General features: G+C 34.7%; 1 protein-coding gene across 2 annotated transcripts; it reads right to left on the bottom strand.

Annotated features, from left to right (window-relative positions):
* Positions 1-5,924: 5,924 nt before the first annotated feature.
* Positions 5,925-21,862, bottom strand: LOC105641836 (protein ENHANCED DISEASE RESISTANCE 2). 2 transcript variants are annotated; one of them, XM_089716263.1, is made up of 22 exons: positions 21,124-21,862; positions 20,748-20,822; positions 19,584-19,637; positions 19,068-19,133; positions 18,602-18,705; positions 18,221-18,288; positions 18,029-18,145; positions 17,836-17,876; positions 17,636-17,736; positions 12,216-12,311; positions 11,044-11,108; positions 10,893-10,964; positions 10,646-10,801; positions 9,614-9,846; positions 9,473-9,512; positions 9,236-9,390; positions 9,027-9,128; positions 7,357-7,401; positions 7,132-7,272; positions 6,790-6,885; positions 6,599-6,700; positions 5,925-6,318 (listed from the first exon to the last, which is right to left on the bottom strand). In XM_089716263.1, exons 1-22 carry the CDS (start codon positions 21,259-21,261, stop codon positions 6,211-6,213), a joined length of 2,175 nt encoding a protein of 724 aa, XP_089572389.1. In that variant the 5' UTR covers positions 21,262-21,862; the 3' UTR covers positions 5,925-6,210. The 2 variants fall into 2 exon arrangements, with proteins under 2 accessions (XP_089572389.1, XP_089572390.1); XM_089716264.1 differs by lacking the exons at positions 20,748-20,822; positions 21,124-21,862 and having other exon boundaries at positions 18,602-18,744.
* Between the last annotated feature and the right edge of the window lie 618 nt (positions 21,863-22,480).

Here is a 22,480-nt window from a genome sequence, read left to right as displayed (position 1 = left end):
GGTTAAGCATGAATTTGATGTCAAGTTTGCATAATTGACCAACTTGGATAATTTTAGTCATTTGATTGATAATCTATGGATTAGATATTCTGACATGTGAAAGATAATTATGTTATTTAAGTGTTAGAAGAGTTTTTATGCATGAATTAGTGATGGAAGTAAGTTAAGAATGCTTAAGGAAGTAAAGTATTGCTTAAGTCTATCACAATTGAGCATCCTGAAATTCAGTCACAAAGATGGAATTGGTTAAATAGGTAAATGAGCTCCAAAAATTATGAAATTTTATAGAAAACTATTTTAGGATGTGTAAAGGCTGTGGTAAAAGGGCTAGTTCAATGAATGAAGAAAAATTGAGTTATAGTTAAATGAATGCAGGCTGCTCAATGGAAAGGCTAACCAAAAATTAGGTACTGTGTTTAGGTTATTTAGCTAAGCAAATGAGCTCCAAAATTCATGAAATTTGATATGGGAGTAGCCTGAGATATGAGGAAGATACTATTAAAATTTAAGGACAAATGGATTTAAGGAACTAGAGATATAACCAAAAGAAGGCAGGCTACTCATATGATGGAAACCTTATATTCCAATAGTTTGTAAAGAGTTTAGCATTCTTTTAATATGTTATTATGTCCCAATATTTTAGTTGTTATTTTAATGTTTCTAGAATGTGACTAAGTGTGGAAATAAAGAAATTCATGCCTAAATTAAGGTCATATGGTAGTTGGTTAAGTCTAGTGAAATTGAAGGAAAAACATGAATACTACATATCAATACTTAATTTACATTCCTATGATAGTATGTGTGTGTTTATTGAGTATTATGGAGTTATTATGAATATTAATTTCATGCTACAGTATTTGAGAGGAAAGGATTAGAAGATAAGTCATAAGCAGAGGAGTAAGGCTAGGAGAGCCTTCCATTTCAGGTTAGTGCACTATATCTATAACTTATGTTGTTTAACTGATAAGTAAAATAGTTTTAAAGAACTATTTTATGAAAAGTTACAAGGTAAGAGCAATATGCAAAGCTTACTATTTTATGAGATTTTATAAGAGAAAATTTTGATTTATTTATCAAATGTTTATATCAAACGAAATTGAATTCAAATGTGATATTGCAATTGTGAAGTGATTATAAAGAAAGCAAATGCTAAAGTTATAGTTAAATGTGTTTTATACAAAATAATAAAGAGCTGATGTTAAATGTTTTATAATAGTTGGAAATGAATTTCAGAGTAGTCATTTGAATGAAAAATGGAGGATGATCTTAAAAGAATGGATATAAATGTTTGAGCAAAGTGAAATGCTGCTCATTATGGCTAATGATTGATTTATAATGGAGATGTTTTAAAAGTCTCACAACTAAATGCATGACATGGTTATTACCCTGCCAATATCACTTTATTTGTTGAAGTTGATATTGTGATTGATATGGATATGCAATGAATGATATTGCAAATGATATTGTTCCCTCTTAAATGAGGTTGAGATTGTCCCTCTTCTGTTGATATTCATATCACAGATTGAGGTTGAGATAGCTTTGTCTTGATGAGCTCATAAGACACTGATGGCCCTTCAAATTGAGTCTGCATAAGCTGTGGAGACAAAACTATTGATTAATGATTTATTGATATGTTATAATATCTCCATTGAATAGATTATTTTTAGTAAGCAAATGATATGCTTTAGTTAATATGACTACTTGTTATTTCTATCTAACTGATTTGTTTTCAGCAAGCAAATGATAAGCATTGACCTTGAAAGAGGTAATGTTGAAAATTATTTTTCACACTTAAGTTTCTTAAATATCTAATGGTGAATTATTATTTATATTATGTAATTTATATAGTGTACCACTAAGCTTTATCCATAGCGATAGTTGTTCTCTATACTATCGCAGGAAAAAAGAAAGGAGAAGTAGGAGAGTAAGTTCAACAGAATGCTAAGTTCTTTCTATAGCTTTCGAAGGGTGAGCTACTGATGTAGCCATTGCTTATGAATAATTTTATTGAAATTTGTATGGTGTATAAAATAAAGACTGGTCACTAATATATATATATTGAGCAGACTAATGCGACTGAAAGTTATATGAGTTTACAATTATTGATATACGTTATAAAGCACTTTAATGGTTTAGTTACCTTTAAAACTAATTTATCGTCTTAATAACGACTCTAAAAGAACAATCTAGTATGTAATCCTCTTTCTAATGGGCTTATGGGTAATGGTTTCACCAATGTATTTAAGTACGTAAATGTGTAATTTATAATGGACTATTAGTTAAAATGTTTTAAATAGTAGAATGTTTATATCTTTTATAAAAAGAAAATTTATTGAGTTTGAGATTTTTATAATAGTGGGTCTTATGATATCTAAAATGTTTCAAGTAGTATTTGAAATTATTATTACACATGTATTTTGAATATGAAAAGTTAAGTCCCTTGTAATATGTTTATTGAGCTCTTATATAGACTAAGTGATACGGATCCACTACCACCAAACACCTATGAAGCTCAAGGTAACAAGGGCCACAACAATGGCAATCCATTAGCACTTCCTAGTGGACCAATTACAAGGAGCCGTGCAAAGAAGTATGGAGCAACCATGTCCTTATACATTCAAGGGCAAATCACAGAAGAGCTCCATGACCTTGCTTTCAACAAGTGCTATGAAGAACTTGAAGAAACACCTAAGTTTCTCACATTAATAGAAGCACATGTTGAGTTGGTAAGCACGCCCGTGCAAGGTGGCACGCCCCAGACCGTGCAAACTACTGCCTTTCAAGGAACAACACATGATTCGGAGCACGCCCGTGCCAATCAGCATGCCCGTGCCAATCAGGCCGTGCACTTCTCTGCCTCTCGCAAGGGACACACATACATGCGCGCACGCCCGTGCCAGTCAGCACGCCCCAGGCCGTGCACTCTTCTGCCTCTCGCGAGGGACACACATACATGCGCGCACGCCCGTGCCAATCAGCACGCCCCAGGCCGTGCACTTCTCTGCCTCTCACGAGGGACACTCATGCATGCGCGCATGCCCGTGCTCCTTGACACGCCCTGGACCGTGCAACTGTCTGCCTCTCATTAAACTAGTTAGCTTATTTTGTGTTTTTACAATGCTAATGGGTTGGGCCTCTAATATTTCGGCCACCCTTGAATAATTAGCCTTATTTTGATTAGATTTAGTCAATCTTTAGTTGATTTGGATTAGATCTCCAAATCCTTAAGTTGTTATGATTTTGTTAGTCAACTCCTTAGTTGGTTTAGATTTGCTAAATCCTACTCCTTAGCTAACTCTAAATCCTCTAAGGATCTGGACATCTTAGATTAGTATAAATAGCTTGTTATTTTGTAAATTTTAACAGACAATTAATGAATTAAAAAGAGAGTTTCTTCTTCAACTTCATGCTTAGGCGTGTTCATGTTTTTAGAGAGTGTGAGATTGCATTCTTCTAATTGCATCAAGAATCAAGGTAAACTTATCAATCTAATTGTGGCGTTTATCTTGTTCTTTTCTCTATTATTGGTGTTCTTGCTTCTTTAAGCTTTGGGTGCCATAGAGAGGGGTTTAGTTTGATCTTGGATCTCTTCCAAAACTTGTCATTGAGTTCATGAAATTTATTTTCATTGGGTTCCGCGCCACTAAGTGCTTGATAAACATATTACGGGCGACATGTCACGTCTTACAATGGGGTAAGGTGTGACAGACACAATCGGCGGAGCGTTACTCAGACCTCCTGTCCAAGATGTAGACTATAGGAAAGAAGCAAAGGTGTATTTATGACGAGTTTTGGGCTAGTTGGCAGCAGGCGTGGTGAGATCCTGAGTATGTGATGAAGCGAGAGATTATGTCTCGTAATAGGCTTAGTGAGACGGGTGATGAGGGAGCTGGTCCGTCTCAGCACATCGACGATTCCATTTCAGAAGCTGAGATTACTAAGAAATTGGTAAGGAAAATCCACTTAGAGAATTTTATCTAACTTCATTTTTTAAGCTTTATTATTAAATGTATTTAAAATGTTCTTATTTACGAAATGTAATGCAGGCCAAGAAGTTCAACCGTCAGCCTACCCTCATGGATGTCCTTACATTTACATATACGAAGGACCATGATGGGGTGACATTTATTAATAGGCGTGCCAAGCTTGTTAGAATAAATACAATTGGGATTTTTTTTTATTTTTCTATCTAAATTTGAATATTTTTGCATTATCCTTGTACTACTGTGTTCTATTCTAAGGTTAACTATACTAATGGGAAAGAGCGAGCTACTGCATATTAGACTCAGACTGGTGAGCAGCCTACGATCAATGAGTTACAGCTTTATCTCGAGGTTGTAGGAGGCGAGAAGAAGAGAAAAGTGTACGGTATTGGTTTGCAATCTGACATTTTTTATAACCGCACACATGGGGTTTCAGCGAGTACAGAGCCACACCAGCTGAGCCGAAGGCACGTGTCGAGGAGATTCAGGATTTATGGACTTAGCTTCAAGCGCAACAGCAGCAAATATCACAACTTATATTGCAGTAGCAGCAGCAGCTGATGGATATGTATGCTCAAGACCGACCTACTGCGCCGTCGGCTCCCTCTGCACTGACAGATCACTTTGATCCCTTGGCTTCTTCCACTCTGCCTGCTTCTTAGAATCCCATTATAGACCTTACAGATCAGACCCACCTTAGACTTCTTTTTTATTATGTTTATTTTGTATATATTACAGTATAATTGGTACAATTATCTTCCCACATTAATAACAATGTTATTTCATAATTTAGTAGATTTTTCATTGCTGCGATTGTTTGTGTGAATTACTTGAATCCGCAAGTATTGTCATTCTTACGGGTGAAAAATTTTTGTTGTCAAAAATTTAAAATTTTTTTTATTTCAAAAATAAAATAGCGACTGATGAGCAATCGAATAGCGACGGTTGACAATATTTTAAAAAGTAATTGGAGACAACTATAGCGACCACTTTGCAGCAAAAGTAGCAACAGAAATAGCAACAGAATAGCTACCGCACACTTTAGCGATCGATTAGTGACTACTTTGTATATAATGGGATAAATTGATTCAGCGACCACATTTGTAATATAAACAATTGATGTGGCGGCCGCTAATTAGCGACAGACGCTATATTCGATCGCTATGAATTCAGCGATAAGAAATAGTGGGACCGATGGACTTCGTCACAGTTGGTCGCTAAAAAGCATTTTTTTTGTAGTGAAAGATGAAAAGAAATTAAAACAACCACACACAATTGTTCGTGGAATTGATAAGTGCATCATTATTGTGTCTACAAGCTTCCAATGGATGGAAAATAATTTATTATCTTGACGGCGTAGACTAGAAAGAAAGCACATAGCCTATATATAAAAAACTATTAGAATATTTGATTATAACCCTAATAGAATATACAATCCTAATCCAAATTAGGATTTGATCACACTTAAATCTAACACATTTAACTGACTCGTTAATTATTTTAATTATCACTCTTTATTAATAGTAATATAATAGTAATAAAATAATAATAATATAATAGTAATTATTTTATTTTATTAATAATAAAATGGTAACTGGCCCATTCATTATTTTATTAATAATAAGATTATAATAGTAATTAAATAATAAAATAATAATATTGATAATAGTAAAAAAAATTTAATAATAATAATAATAATAACATTAAACCAACATAAAATTTGTTCAGCTTTGGTTCTAGTTTGGATTCTTGTAACGCATCTCCTTTCGACTTTGATCCGGCTCAATTCGATTCTTCACTTGGGTTCAAAGTGTCCGGAGTCCGCACAGCCCTAATGTCTTTCTCACGCACATTGACCAGCCAAAAAATAATCAAATTACAAGTTTCTATTAAAAAGATCCAGAGGTTCAATTTTTGAATAATTTGCATACAACAAACAAGTTCATAACAAAAATAATATGTATTATGTAAAAGTTACAAAATTATTGCTCCGCGGTGAAGGCTGGATGCCAAAGTAGTAATTCTGAAATTCCATTTTACTTTCCAGTACAGAAATAAGACCACTAATGCAGAAAAGAAGAATTAACTAATATAACGATTCTACTTCCACTAATTTTATGCAAAATTAAATATAAAAACCATTCAACTAAATGATACAATGCAACGAATTTGAGAATGAAATACATTCATAACTAAACAAATGATTTTTGTGTAAAATCAGTAGAGGTCATAAATTATCTTGCTCTAGTTTTGGGACTATAGCCGATTTGAGCTCTATGTGAGAAACGCGGACCGCACCGATCAACCGTTCTGGCAATTCATCTGTAGTATTTGCCTGAGAGGATAAAACATGAAATTACAAGAAAAGCCTCGTTGATTCAAAATCATTAAACGTGTTAAACACGAGAAATGCTTTCGACAACCCTAACACATGTAATGCCAAGCGATAGTTTTCAACCCTAAAGATATTATCTTGACATAGCAATCTATTTTTCTTTTTTATTTTCACACAAAAATTAATAGCTTCCTAGTGAGAGTTTGGATTGCTCCCAATAAAAAAGTAAGACCATAAAAAACTAAAACACGTATGGTCGCATGAACTAAAGCATGCATACCTGTACAAGGAAAGCCATGTCAACTACCAGCGTGGTAATTACACCAATTACAATCCCCAGAACTCCATTAGCAACAGTTGAAGAACCAATGTCAACGTCAACCTACAGATTTTGCAATTTGATGTTAAATCATACCGAAGAACAACTTCAAAAGTAATATGAAGTACAAAAGAAATCTGAAAAATCTTTACTTCCAAGTATTTGGGACCACGGATATAGTTGCAATCAACTGCCTTTCCCAACAAACAAGGAGTGCTTCCAACACTCTGGCGGACAATCCATGAGCCCTGAATGATTACAGAAAGGAGGAGGCAACAGTAATTTTGGTACTAGCTTAAATCAAATCTTAAAAAGGTATCACAGCAAAATAAGTTTCAAAGTTTCCTGCATGGAGTCCATAAGCTATCTATTTATATAGAAGGCTACTACACCAATCTGTGAATGCATACATCTGATGGCTATAATTGATTTACAAGATGTCCTGACACCTTGACAAAGGCACTTCTCAAGCATAAGTAGACCAAAACATTTACCTTGGGAACAGATGGAATAAGCTTAAGCCTGCTATTACGGAATTCATCATCACCATCAACAAACCGTTGCAAGAGAGACCCAGGTATTAATTCTTTTGTCACAAAATAAAATACCATACTGTAATGTGTTGAACCAGGTACCTGCAAACATAAAAATCATCATTTTAGTCCAACAATCTGGCACAAATGAAATTCTTGGAAGCCTCTTAACTGAAATATACTTACTTGCAGATTAAAAACCACTGAGAAAAGCCCTTTCTCGGATGCAACCTACCAAACATTAATTAACAAGGCTTATAGACATTCACAACAAAGCATTGAATCAACAAAATCATTTTACAAACAGGGAACATTTATCAAATTCTCAGAACTCTGAAAAACTGTGATAATGGAACTACAGTTAAAGATCCTGAAAAGAGTTAGGAACCAACCATATACCAATGTCTTGATTATGGAATGAGTTACTCAACAAGTATCATAATGCGCAAAACATAGGCCATTCTTGTCATCAAATAATTCTAAATACCTACTTCAAAGCAATGCAACTTAATTGAAGTTAGGCCAAATCACCTAAAAAGATTCAAAAAACTCCAGTGTCAATTTTAGTTCCACATCTCAATTATGCCAATTATGTTCCTCATTTTGAAATGGTGTCAGTTATAGCCATCTCTTGTCTTAGACTTTAATTTTTGCATATGCTAGTCTTAAATGGGCATGGTGTGGCACATTTACATGGCAGAAACACATGCAAGGAAATGGCATTTTCAAAAATATAGGAAACAATGGGGAAAAAGAGTAAAATATAAAAAAAAACAAAGGTCTCTTTATAAATATAAAGAAATATAGGTATTCATATACTAAAGAAAATTATAAGCACTGAAGGAAAGCTGTCGTTTTCTTCATTCTCCTCATTCAAGCCAATAGGCATCTGAAGAGTCCTATTTTTTCCTTGTTTTAGAGTATTGGGGGAGGAGTACTCGAACTTAGAGCTACTATTAGGTCGCGAAAAGAGTCCCTCACTTTCTTCCATTCTACCTTCTCTTTTTTTTTTTTCAATTGGTTCCTGAATTCGTAGATGTAGATACTTCCATTTCAATTTCAATCTAGTTTCAACTCTCAAGGTTTTGGTTTCACCATTAAAGTTTTTTAGATTTTTTTTTAAAATAAAGAAATTAGTTTACTAGAGCACAAATGTGTTTCCAAATTACCAAACTTACAGAAAAAGCCTCAAAACATTTCTGAAATGCAGAACCAATTCCATATATTATATCATAGTTGACATGCTGTACGGGACTAAAATAAACAGCAAGCATTAGCATTTCTCGAAAAGTAAAATATGTTAATTAAAGATAATGTCGCCCGTATTTAATTCATTTATTAGCATTTCTAGTATTTGGTTTTATTCTGTGCTCCCAATTCTTATAATTGCTGACATTTATCTTAGGAATGCACACCACATTACATCTATTTCGGATCAATACTTGCCAAAACAAGATCAACATAAGGGAAAAGCAATAACATGACTGTACTTAAGGTTAAAGATACAATTCATGCAGTTGAAAAGTTGGGCTGAAATTAATTGCTAAAGTTGTGGATTTTGTTAAAAATTAGGCCTAAAATTTACAATTCCTCAAACATAAATGATACGGATGTCAAAAGCAAGAGGTTATGGTACTTTCCACCCAAATAAAAACAAATTTGCACACACAAACACTCTACATGCGGATGTTTTAGACATTGATTCGAGGGACTTCTTAAAGATAAGAGCATTAAGAGGAATTTGGGTGTGTGGTGTAAATAAAAATAATCTATTATTGAAATAAACAAATAACCAAGAACCTGAGAGTAAACAACTAGCCTCCAGAAAGCAGAAGCAACTATAGAAAGTTCCTTACTTGCACAGCACAACCTTGACGCCTGGCAACATGGTCCATTCTTTTTGTATCCTTGAACCAATCAACAGCAACAAGATCCATTAAGTGCTTTCCAGCAGGGATCTTCACGTGCATATTGCATAGAATGAAATAAGTGTAAGCCAAACCAGGTTGAGAGATTTAAAATGTACACATTTTAAAACGAGACAGGAACAAGACAATCAGAGAACCTTTGTTTTGTCGTAACAAAAATGCTTGCTACGAACTCGGAAGTTGTTCCCATCGGAAATTCGCCAGCAGTCACGGGCATTATCACGGTCATCACGGCGTAAATTGCCTGAGAAACAGGATAAGTCGATTTGTTCTACCGGTTCTTCTTCCAAGGCTGTAAAGCAAAACAATTGGGATTACATGCCTCATGCAGTGTGTGACTAGGAAATAGATCCAAAATAGGGAGACATCCCAACCTGTTCTCTTCACATCATTCTCATGTTTAGTTTTATAAGCCTATAACATTTGGAAAAAAAAAAAAAAAAAAAATCAATGAAGATGAAAAGTTATGTTAGAACAATAATCCTGATGCACATAGGAATAACTGTCAACCATACTTCTTGCTCTTCCTCAGCAATTTGAAATTCTTCATCCTCTTCAGAGTATTCATCCATAATGGTGGAGTTTCTGCTTGCAATATTCATTTGATCAAGAGAAGCAGGATGAACAGAAGATTCTTGCTGCCTTAGACTTTTCTTAGAAGAAAGAGAAGTAGAGGCCATGTTAACCATAACTGGAATTCTAGGAGGAGCACCTCTTTCATCTGTTTGGGAAAACCATTCACGCAGTCCTGTCATGACAAGAAGCAGAAAGATCAAATAAACATGAAACATACTGCACAGACATAACTAAGCATTTAATAGATCAAATGTTTAGAAGAGTACAAAGAAGTGATTTTTCTAAGGGAGAAAAAGAAAAGGAAGAGTGCTTCAAGGTCATATTCCCAACCCCTTCCACCACTCTGTTTATCAGCCTTCTACCATCGACAATACTTAATCGACATTGAAAATAAATATTTACTATAAAAACTAAAAAAAATCCTGTGAAACCATCACAATGACACTCACAGAAAATAAATAAAAACTAAATTAGAATATAGACTCCAGGATACACAGCCTGCGCTAACTATGAAATATTTCCTAACAAATTTTTCATAAAGCATTGCTGTCCAGTGTCCAAACCAATTATTTAAACAATATAAAACCACAGCACAATAGAACAATCAGAAAAAGACATCAGGCAGAACACCACCACCAACTCAAGTTCTACAACCAAACTTATGCAGAAGCTGCCAAGCAATATCTTCATATTGGTATGCAGCGATGAGGAGGTTTAGAACTTCGTCAATATCAAAGTAATTTCTCATACACTAACTAGATCTCCTTTGGACTGGAGGTGGGGTAAAAGAACTGAAACTTTAACACCAACCTGTCCAACCCCAAGTCCCAACCTTCTTAAGTCAAAGGAAAAAGGCAAAGCATATGAGCATGAAAGGAAAAAGTGTCTTATGGATTTTAGCAAATAATAGAGATGTCAATTTCCAACAAAGCCAGATTTTAGTAAACAAATTTACACAACAAGGAAATTACCAGCAACACTATTTAACATCTGAAGCAGACAATATTGCTGAAATGATGAAATATAACCAACACCCCATCCTTTTAAATCAATCTGCATCAGATGCTGCACCTGTGTTCTAGGTCTTCCGTTCCGAGGTTTTAGGGGAGAAATGTTATATCCTCCACCTTGAGAAATCAGAGTACAGAAAGAAACTTAGTGTATAATGTTCATACTATAACTAAAAGCATAAATTATAGGAGTCAATTTAAAACATACTCTCAACATGTGCCCGCACATAACCTGGTTGTGGACCACAGTTCTCATGCTCCCTAGAACGAAATAACACAACTGCACAATAACAAGAATAGATATCTAAAGCATGTATAGAAAGGACAAAATCAAAAAAGTACTTGTAAAATAAATTTACCATAGCTGCCATCATCATTTCGCCTCCAATAACGCACATAGCAAAGGTCACGGGGCCACACAATCCTGCAACCCATTAGCAAGTGGGTAATCGTAACAATTATTAGAAAGATTCTGTTGAAAGCCAGCCTGTGACTTTTAGTAAAGAACAAGGGAACTTTCTCTCCTAGAATTAGAATAAAAAATTATTTTACAAAAAGTGCACGATGTTGCATGGACAAAACAATATCATCCCTAAAACAATGCATGGGAATAGCAATTTTAGGTTCTTAACATTCCAATGTAAATCACTCTGAAATAATTGATTAGCATTCAATTTAATTTGACTTGCATTTTCATTGAATCAAAACAACTCAGCGAAGCCTCAATGCCAAACTGGTTGAGGCCAGCTGTATGGACTTATTTCCTTCATTCCACTATCCACAGAAGGACCTAGAACCACTAAATATTTCTTATTTATCACTACTTTAAATTTTAAGAGATATGTCTTGAATGTGAGGGGCTGCTCTCAGTGTAATACAACTATTATAGGGAAATCTACTGTATCAACCTCAACTATCTAAACATTAGCAACTCCACCTCCAGACCTATCCTTTGCACCATGTATCCTACACTCCCTTTCATTCCAAAGCCCATCATAGAATATCATAGAGATTGGTCATAACCTTCTCTAGATCAAAAAATACCAATATGGTTGTCTTTTCTTTTCTCTTGAAACTTATTCATCAACTCTCTTTTTGGACAAATTGCCTCCATACTCAATCTTCTTTAACATAAAACAAATTGATTTTCAAAGATCGTCCTACCAAATACCTCTAATACGATAAATATCTTATTGTTCATTGATTTAGTCATCAATTTGAGTACATTATGGAAATCTTCGATCCTCGAAGGATATATATAGACGCATTTTGGACGCCCTGTCAATCAAGACTTTTCTTTTCTGAGGGAACATCTTTGTGCAGAGAACTATTCAAATGCAAGAGAATAACTAATTTTTAACACAAATTTAACACAAAAAGCACAGGCTAGTGGAAAAGATGTAAGAAGTTATAAGATCAATTTAAATTTTATGGCCATATATAACGAACTTTCATAGCTAATGATACTAATAAAAATTCCAGTCAACAGATAAAACCATAGCGGGGAAAGTGAGTTCTTTGGGGCACTTACATTGGAAACCAGTCAAGCTGCAGTCTATGATAGAGTATGGCAGTATGTCCATCTACCTCTTCAACTAAACTACCATATTGGAAACTGCAATCCCACCTGTACAAAGCAATAAAACATAGTAACATGAATTTCAGAAGTATGCATATCAAGGACAAGAACAGGAAAATGTTAGATAAAAACTGGCGATATTTTTCAAGTATTTATTACAGAGCTGTTCACTTTGCAATTCAATTTTCTAAACAATGCAGTTTGGTACTTCCAGTAAATATTGATTAGCCATGGAATTCAAGACCATTTTAGCACATCGCTCATGTATCAACATTGTTGGCACACAAGGGTGCTGCAATCCAATGCTCACCATATTGAGTGTGCCATATACAATTCAGTTACATAAGACATAAGAATAATGTGCATTATCAATGACAATCAAAAATTGGGCAAATGCCAGAATGTCAAGGGTTTGGTAGAACTTGACCAATGGCCTCACCATTTCCACCAAAAAAGAAAAAAAAAAAAAAGAGATTAAAGAGGGAAAACCTCATTCTAGTAATAATGCCCAACATTGTAGCATAAGCAACCTAATAAAAATAGCTCCTATTTGCAAAAAAAAAAATGAAAAATTAAAAATGAAAAAAAAATTTAAAAAAAAAAAAGCATGAAATTCAGCACTTTTTCAATTTTCTCAAGAACGTTTTGATTTTTCAATTCCTTGAAGAAACTTTGTAATTTTTTCAAGTCTATCGACAGCTGCATCTTTAGTGAAATCAGGCTTTCAAATTGCTGACATGACAAATTAACCTCATCAAATATATAGAACTTTGACCATGTGGTTCTCATAGCATCGAAATTCTTCTTTTATTCATTATTTTTTGTGCATCTGCAGCAATAAGAATAATTTCACTCTGATAATTCACCATGGTGAAATTAGAGATGAAACAAGTCCATCAATTTTTATGTTTGATAGTAATATCAAAAATTTCAAGATATAATTTCACCAGCAATGAAACTAGTGATGGAGTTGATAAACCAATATCAAATAAACTAAACCTTAACCCCCAAACTAGTTAGGATCAGTCATAAGAATCCCTTACTTCCATTTTGCTTCATAATTAAATCCTCACTAATGTCAATAAGTACTAGATTTTGTGAGACAACTTCCTCCGTAGACTTGTTTAGACCCTTCACCGTCCATTATCAGACTTACGAACCGACGCACATGGTGGTCGATGTAACACAGGGCCAAATCATCTCAGAAGTCTGCTCGTTTTATTCCCAACTTGTATTACTTGCACTTTTTGTCAACTGTTATTCCAATCTTCGGCTTAACCTACAAGAATAAGTTTGCAACATGTTGCAATATTACTCTAAAATGACCTTTGTCCCCCTGGCACCCCAACTTACAAACTTAGATATATTGTCACCCCAAATTCAAAAATGTCACGTCACCTCAGGTTCACAATAAAATAATATAAAGTTAGGACCCAACAAACCACCATAGATTAACTTAACCCAAAACCTAAAATTCAGCAAAACGCACCGTTAGGCTAAGAAGAATTAGGAACCCTATTTTCTCTTCTCTAGCTCCATCGATCTGCTTAATTCCTTGATCTGGTCAAGCGTTGACCTAACTACAATGGAGGACAAATTTAAAGGAGATGCGAAGGATGTGGAATCCATCGCGCAAATGGATCGGTGCAAAAGTTAATTGTCATTCCAATAAGCGCATAGCAAACTGAGAAGTGGGGATTGGTTAATTATGTGTAAGGGAGTGAATTATTAAAGAAATACCGTGAAATTGTAGAGGCTATTATAAAAAATAATCAAGACTTGTTGTTGCGGTAGAGAACTGTTGTTAATGATGGACTGAAGCTAAACCTGAGTCATGCTCTTTCTTTGGAGAAGGTAGATATTTATTTTTGTGATTGTTGTGTTGATTTGCTTTCTGGTGTCCTAAATCCTAATGGTATTGCCGGATCATAATTGGTGTTTGTTTGATTGTATTTATGAGAGGGCACACGATTACGATAATGGAATGACAAAGGAGTATTTTAAGAAGATGCAAGAGTTCATAGCTGCTTGTGGTGCAAAGAAAGCTTCTTCTAAATTATAGATTTGATTAATTTACTGCAGAAATTAGGACTTCTGATTTTCTTAGGCCAAAGGGTGCATTTTCCTGAATTTTTAGGTCCTTGGGCTAACTAACCAAGGTGGTCTGGTGGGCCCCACTTTATATTATTTTATTGCAAACCTTAGGTGAAATTTGAATTTGGGTGACAATATACCTAAGTTTGTGAGTTGGGATTTCAAGGGGACAAAAGTCATTTTAAAATGATATTGCAACAAGTTCAAGGTATTTTTGTATGTTAAGCCTCCAATCTTGCGTGATCCTATATCCATCTTAACATTTGCAATTATGTTGCATTCATCATGCGAACATATTGGAAATAGGACCCAATATTCACTTCCATGTAAAATTGCAAGTCTCACTGTCATTTTACAAAACTTACTTTTCACTTTGTTAGATATTTTTATATCATATAGGAAGGGGGAGGGGGGGCTGAGCCATCAGTGAGATATATATTTAATTATTTATTTAGTATGATTAATTATTTGGTATTTTCTTTTTTTTTTTTTACTATTATTTTACTATCTATTATATTTTTATATTTCTTTAATAAATTTGTTATAATTAGCTATTTGATATCCTACCAGTAGATCCTTTCTCTGAGAAGAACGAATCGAAGAATTTCATGAATTTAATTAAACACCTTCTAAAATCGTCTAATCGAGTATATGAAACCAAAGATAGGCACTAGTGAAATAAAAAGTGAATTTCCAATCACAAAAACCAACAAATAGGAACCATGAACTATTGATCATCCATCCTATTTCAATTCTATACGTTATGATAAGGATCTGGACCCCTAACTTCGCACCAAAAGCTAGCTCTTAGGGGAAGGACTGAACCCAACCTTATACATTAGCCCAAGATATACTCCGCAGGCGATGTGGGACACATCATCCCCACCCCCATAAGACCCGACTGCCTCAGTCGGCGTTTTGACGAACCCCATGAGACACTGACCCTACGAAGCCAGAGCTCTGATACCAAATGATAAGGATCTGGACCCCTAACTTCGCCCCAAGAGCTAGCTCGTAGGGGAAGGACTGAACCCAACCTTATACACTAGCCCAGGATATACTCCGCAGGCGATGTGGGACGCATCACGTTACATCTTTGTTAGTCATGCCACCTTTATGAAACATGGAGCTTAGATATTTGAATCATTTAGGCACCACAATACCGTCCAATCTCACATGACCCCATTCTTCTTATTGGGGCTAGACTCAAAGTACATGTATTTTGTCTTTCTTCTGTTTAACCTAAAACCCTACTCAAGAAATCTATGATTCCAACTTGTAGTTTATACCATTACTATCAAATAACAGAATATCATCTGCAAATGACAAGCACCATGGACATCACCTTGTGTATTACTGATTAATACATCCATAACTAGGATAAGCATGTATGGGCTTAAGGTAGATCCCTCATGCAGCCTACAGTAATGGGAAACTCCTTCGGACCCCTCCCACTATTCTCACACTTATGACTGCTCCTTCATACATATCCTTCACCAAAGTACTTTTCTCAACATTTTATCATATGCTTTCCATTAATTTTCTAAGCAACAAAATATATCCTCTATTGTAAATATACTACGCATAAAACCAAAATGGTCCACACACCTTGGCAATGTCCTTGAGTCTCTGCTTTATCACTTGTTCCCAAAGCTTCATTGTGTGACTCATAAGTATAATATCATTGTAGTTCATATTAAACTTAGAAGTCACACAATGAAGCTTTTGGAACAAGTGATAAAGCATAAACTTAGGGACACTAAAAAGAAAAGGAAGTTCATAGAACTGAAAAATTAAATGTTTTTAAAGAATAGAAAAAAGAACAAAATTTTTATTATTTTATTTCTTTTTGCAATTTTAGGCCATAAAAATATTACAAGGATGCCTAGTTGGAATATATCAGATGCATGGGACCAGCACCAAATAAGCCAAAATATATTATGACAAAGCAACAAAGACAACTAGGTTCAATAAAAAACGAAAATCATAAGACTATCTGTAGGAGTTCCTAAGACTAGGTGATAACAGAGGTTCCAACCATTGGCTTACCATCTATTCATGACTCAACTTAAAGGTTTTCAAAGTAGTTCGAGTCACTTTCACATATTCACCTCCATATAACTTTATTCTGATTGCACAAACATGAGAAAATGATGTGGACAGGGAAATTAAGAAACTTCAAATTCAAGGCTTCAAGAACTTTAGAATCATGGTCTAGATTTCATTAGGGTTTCTTTTAGATATTATAGTAGATCTCTAGTCCTTTCAGAGTATGATTTGTAAGTCATCTTTTTTCTGGAAAATCTGTCCAGATCTGTCTGGGAGTTTTTGGTTATGTTTTAGAATTTTAGTCTGAGTCCTTATTGCCTGGCGATACCAGTATCCCTCTTAGTTTTCTTCAAGAGTCCATATCCTTAGAGGATTAGGACTATTGTTGGAAAAGCTCTAAGTTCTGGGATTATTTAATGCTTTATTTTCAGATTTCAGTCAATAAAACTTCAGCTTTTTGTGCTTTAATTTTTGCATTGTGATGCATTTCTAACCCTAGAAAGTGTGATGCTTGATAACAGCAGGTCCTATATACTATATAAGTGTGATGCCAATAGTTTGTTCCCATTTGCTTAAATTATAATCTGTTGTTCTAAGTTATTCCAAGGAAAATCAGATATGCCAAATTAAATTTTAACCCTAATTCGTGGTTTCTGTAAACCCCAGCCCTAAACCTCTAATGCTATGTTTGGGAAGAGGGAAGAAGTAAAATAAGAGTGTAAAATGTCACTATTTATTTTCCTCCGAAAATGGAGTGGAAATGATATTTTCACCCAAACCAAACAAGGGATTTTGATAATCCCAAGAAATTTTCACCCCATATGTTACGTCCACCCATATTTTACACCCATTCAAACAAAGCATAAGAGTTCAAGTTTTGACAAGATGTCCTATATCATCTAATTAATGAAGTTATGTATTTCAGTTTCAAACACCTCAAAAGCAAAGCAGGAGCAATTTTCTTTGCATATTTTGAGATGCATTTTACGAGCTACTTGTAAAATTGTAAAAAATTGTGAAGATGGTATAGCCCAACCTATTCCCAAAAAATTGTAAAATTACAATGATTAGGAAAAATACCCCAGCTACTGTACTATGAACAGTTACCTGCCAAAATAATTGAACTAATTCTCATATAGAGTTCCCTCATTGTTTGCAACAATAAGACAATACTTTCAAAGAGAAACAATGCAATTAAAATATTCAGTTGAAAAAAGGAAAACACCTACTCAAACCGTGTTCCGTCCATGCTCATTACAAGTTCAAATATTTCTTCACAGCTAGCCTCAACAACACCTACAGCTTTCATTGCTCTGCTACAGCTCCTTGGCTGCAGCAACAAGGCAGTAAATAATTGTATGATCAATCACAGGTAATTCATAGCAAACGAAATTATTCTAATGATGGAAAAAGGTAAATACTTCCATACAAGGTAATCAACTTCAAGAAGCTCTTCAAAAATGCGGAGTCCTGCCATATACAGACAAAATAAAACAAAGGTTGAAGTAATATGATTTACATATGCCACAACCTAATCAAAGAATATAACTTTGCCCCATCAGCTTATTAATATGCACTCTTGCATGTCATCCATGTAAATAAGTTATGGGGAAGTGTATTACCATTTTGGCACTGTAGGAGGCGCCAATGCTTTCTGGAAAATGCTTGATTGTTGGCATTCTGACTTGACAATTCTGAATCAAATTCTCGTGTCCAGTCAAATATTGATTCAGGAGGACCTACCAATTAAGAAGATAATGAGAAGTTTGCACCAAATTAACTTTTTAAGTCAATAAGAGAATTTCAGTGAGAACCATTTCCAATGGTTGTTCTCCGCAATAAATTTGAATTAGCATCATCTTCATCCTCCTGTGCACTAAACCTGCAAATAATTTAGAAATAAGAAGTACATATCGGATGTTAATATGAGACTTCCAGTTACACCACATTGGACTAAATGACAAAGCTAGCCCTGATAAAACTCAAGTAACAGATAAGTGATAAGGCAATCAACAATTATTGAAACAAAATAGCAAGTACAAAAAGTTTAGCCTAAAGTACTATGAGAAATTTGCAACATCATGAAAGATGAAAATGCATTACATATTAAAAATTGCAAGCATAAATAATCAGTTCACTAGCATCTACCTATGACGCCAAAAAAACAGAAGAAATAATGTAGAACAGGCACTCACTGACTTTCATGGTCTGATGAAGAAGCAGTTCTGCCATTATCCATCCCAGATTTATATTCAAATGAGATATATTTGTTACCATTTGCAACTTGGGACTCCTGATGCTGCACATATTAGCACGAATTAAGTCCTATGGGCATCAGCTGTACAACACAATGAACATTCGATCTTTAATAGGAAAAAGATATAGGTATAGAAAATTCAATAAATAATCATTTTAATCTCTCTCTCTCTCTCTTCTTGTGGGGGAGTGTTAGATGATGGTGGTGGTGGTGGTGGGTGGGTGGGCGGGTGGGTGTGTTGGATGAAGTGAGGGAGAGGATGTGAAGGGGCCAAGAAGAGCAAGCCCTTCAATTCTAATGATGCAAGCCACCATAATCACCAGTAGTTTAAACACAAATCAAAAGGGGAAAAAACAACAAAACAGAAAGAGAGGCACATTAAGTAACATTCTAAGAATACATACCTGATCAATTACAAACTCAATTTTTTCCTTCCAGATTAATGCTTCCTGAATGTTGAATGCTGCCATCTGAAATATCACAACTCAAAGATTATTTTCCTCCTAAGAAAAACATTAGCAGATGCCAACTGAAAACTGGCAAAGCACAGACAACAATCCCATAAAGGAAGACAAGAACATCAGTTCTTCATACAACAAATGCAGTATAAAGCCAGTAGCATCACAACAGCAAGAGCAAGAGAAAACTTTCAGCAAATGTCATCATTAAACTGGAAGAAAGATGCTCGGATACACAAAAGAAGAAAAGGTAATATTAGTATACCATCTCGTCAACTGGAATTCTCTAACAAATAAACAAATCTTTTTTTTTTTTTTTTTTGAACTTCAAATAAAAATATCTGTTGAACTAAAAGTGAGAGGAAGGTGAAAAAAATAAAAAAAAAATAAACAAACAAAGAGGAGAGAAAGAACACATAACTTCAGACTTCAAGCCACAAAACAAAAGCAAAGAGTGCTCACCGTGATTCTATGATACTTTTCTTTCTTGTTATACACAGACAAAACATAAACCATCTGCAATGAAAAAAAAAAAAAAAAAAAAAAAAAAAAAAAAAAAAAAAAAAAAAAAACGCACAAGTTAACCTTATATTTTACTATCAAGTTATGGCACCTTGTCTTCAGGGAGAAATTATTATGGCTTGTCAAAATGATATTATTGCAAGAATATTGGAAAAGAGTTTAGATCTCAATGGAAATACAAATCAAACAGGAGTACAGAAGGAGGGGGAGAGGCAAAGCCACAAGATAGACAACGGTAAATTGACCATGTCATCATTAACTGAACAAACAGCCCCAAACAATGGTCAACTTCCTAACATGCATTTTCATTTAAAAAAAAAAATTCCATTTCTTGAATTGTTCAACTTTGTGAACATCAATGATATGCCGTCATCCACATCCACTAAAGAGGCATGCCTCAAGCAGACAGCACAAGGCACAAGGGGTGACTTGGGCCTTAATGCCAGAGAGGCATACGGCGTTATTGAGGGACACACCTTTTTGCTTACTTCTAAGTTTTAGGATGTTTACATAAATTTAATCATACGGTAGTCAATTAATTGACTAGGGCAATAATGTCCCAATTTTTAGGATGATTATCTCACATTGTATAGAATTTAATCATCCCCTAGTTTAAAATTTGACTGGGGAAAATCATGTCTCAAAATATTAGGATAATTACCTTACATGTGCAATATACAAACCCTCTTGTAGCTATAAATACACGGAGATAGGTTATACTGATTCTTCATTTTCCACATCACTTGGTAGATTTCTCTACATTGGTTTTGGTACTAGTTCAACTCTACTAGGAAGGAGAACAGTGAATTGTAATAACTGTTTTCTTTGCCACCTCCCAAAACTAGTTCAGTCAAAAGAGATTTTTTGTTTCCTTTTTTTTTTTTTTTTTTTTGCAAAGCATGACAAGCTTACAAGAGGCAGCCAAAAGAGCTTGACCCTCCCCATTTTTAACTCCCATCCTTATTTTAGATATTGTTTAACTCTAATCACTGCCACTGCCACCCATTATAAGCATTGGGATACTTAACAATTACTTGAATTCCTTATTAAAACTTCCTTTTGTTCAAGGCAATAGACACAAAAGCAAAAAGTAGGAGAACTTACATGTCCATGGTGAGTCTTCAAACCTCGATCCTCTACTCTGCAATTGCCATCAATTAATAGGGTCTTGATTGGAACCTAATTAACATGCACAGACACTTCCCCTGTCAGTATTTAAGAAGTTCAAAGAAATGAAAAAAAATTCAAAAGTTGTAATTTGCATAAAAATGAAAAGAGACAATAAAGAGTTAGATTCCCAAATATCAATTTCTTCGTATTATACACATAGATTCCTTAAGACCAAAATGCTTGTGCTCCTACAAAAGCGGATTCCCACCGCTTAGATTCCGTTAAAAATTGTACTTCGCTCCCACTTTGGATTTTTCCAAACAGAAAAAATAATTATAAAATTTTAATGCTGAAATCAGGAGCAAAATACCTGATTATCTTGCGGTTTCTTCTTGTAATAAGCAAGAAGCCTGGATTCAAGCACGAAATACCTCATGTGAATGAAGGATCGCCCGATCTTCCTCCTCCCGTACCTCACCATCCACCCTTCGTATATCACCTTCGACATTTTTCCCTTCCAAATCGAAATTCAAAAGCCAAACAATAATAAAATACTATTAATAACAAATCAATCTCGCAGAAATAGAAGCTCAGATAAGAGTCTTTGCTTCCTGCGAGATCAGCTTCAACTTAAGTGACTTGATCGCTCATCGCTAGAATTGAAATCCATGCATCAGAGAATCCTGCATTTGAATTCTCATTTCTTCAATTAAGTACATTTAATTCTTCCGCATCGCGATGATTCCCAGATTCCAAACACGGATTTGACTTTACACCGAGAAAATAAAAGGTCGAAACGTAATTTTATTTAAAAAAGAACAAAAGAGAATTTCAAAAGAAAAAAAAATAAATTCTAATACATAAGAGTCGAGGGAGAAGAATTGAGAGAAAGAGAGAGAGAGAGAGAGAGAGAGAGTTTGATGAAGCAGCTATCAGGGCAAGGTAGGCGGTGAGATTTGCCGGGATCCGGGAAGAAGATTAAGGTAAAGACGGCGACGTCTCGGGAGAGGGGCTCTCAGGGACATTAACTAACGGTGGGATTTCGATTGTAGATTCTAACTGACGGATGAGGAGTTGCCACGAAAGGGAAAAGATGACAAAGGATTGCCACGTGGAGAATTCGGATTGATGGTAAGCTTTATAATGTGTCCGACCGCTGTGACGCTTTCAAAAATTTTTTGAAAAAGAGTTGGCGTCTAATCTAACAGCCAGCGGTGAGCAGTATTGGTGTGGTCTCAATAACCAAACCGACTCATTTCGGTTTGATTCGATTAGGATATTAGATATCTGTTCAAATAATAATATCGAATGGTTTTTGATTTTCAATTTGGTCACTTAAATAGTAAACTAAATTGATTTTTATGCTAAAATAGGTCATTTAGTTCGAAATAACCGAATTAATTAAACTCAAATCTATGTAGTTTGAGTTGTTACCGAATCAATTTTTCAAATCCTTCGATACGTTGTCGATCGACATAAAAACTATACGGTCTGGTTCAATGAAACCAGATACTCACCACCTATTAACAACCATATTTTTTCCTTGAAATATTTACCGTGTCCAATTAAACTTGGACTGAATATATAAATTCATTATGTCACTGAGAAACACTTCAAGTTTAACCAATCATCCCATGAAATTCAATTTTTATAATACACTCCACATTCTATTCAAATTATCAATTTTAAGCTTATCCGCACGGCACAAAAAGATGATTAGTTTAACT

The sequence above is a fragment of the Jatropha curcas genome, chromosome 11, assembly GCF_041381405.1.
Source record: "Jatropha curcas cultivar XTBG-Jc1 chromosome 11, XTBG_Jcur_1.0, whole genome shotgun sequence".
Taxonomy (NCBI): domain Eukaryota; kingdom Viridiplantae; phylum Streptophyta; class Magnoliopsida; order Malpighiales; family Euphorbiaceae; genus Jatropha; species Jatropha curcas.
This window is presented reverse-complemented; position numbering and strand designations above follow the sequence as displayed.

Excerpts from the sequence above, each read along its gene's own strand:
- LOC105641836 (XM_089716263.1), bottom strand. The coding sequence starts at position 21,261 with ATGTCGAAGGTGATATACGAAGGGTGGATGGTGAGGTACGGGAGGAGG. Across the intron at positions 10,965-11,043 it reads AAATGATGATGGCAGCTATG|TTGTGTTATTTCGTTCTAGG; the intron begins GTAAATTTATTT and ends GTTATTGTGCAG. Across the intron at positions 9,391-9,472 it reads GAATGATGTGAAGAGAACAG|CCTTGGAAGAAGAACCGGTA; the intron begins GTTGGGATGTCT and ends TTTGCTTTACAG.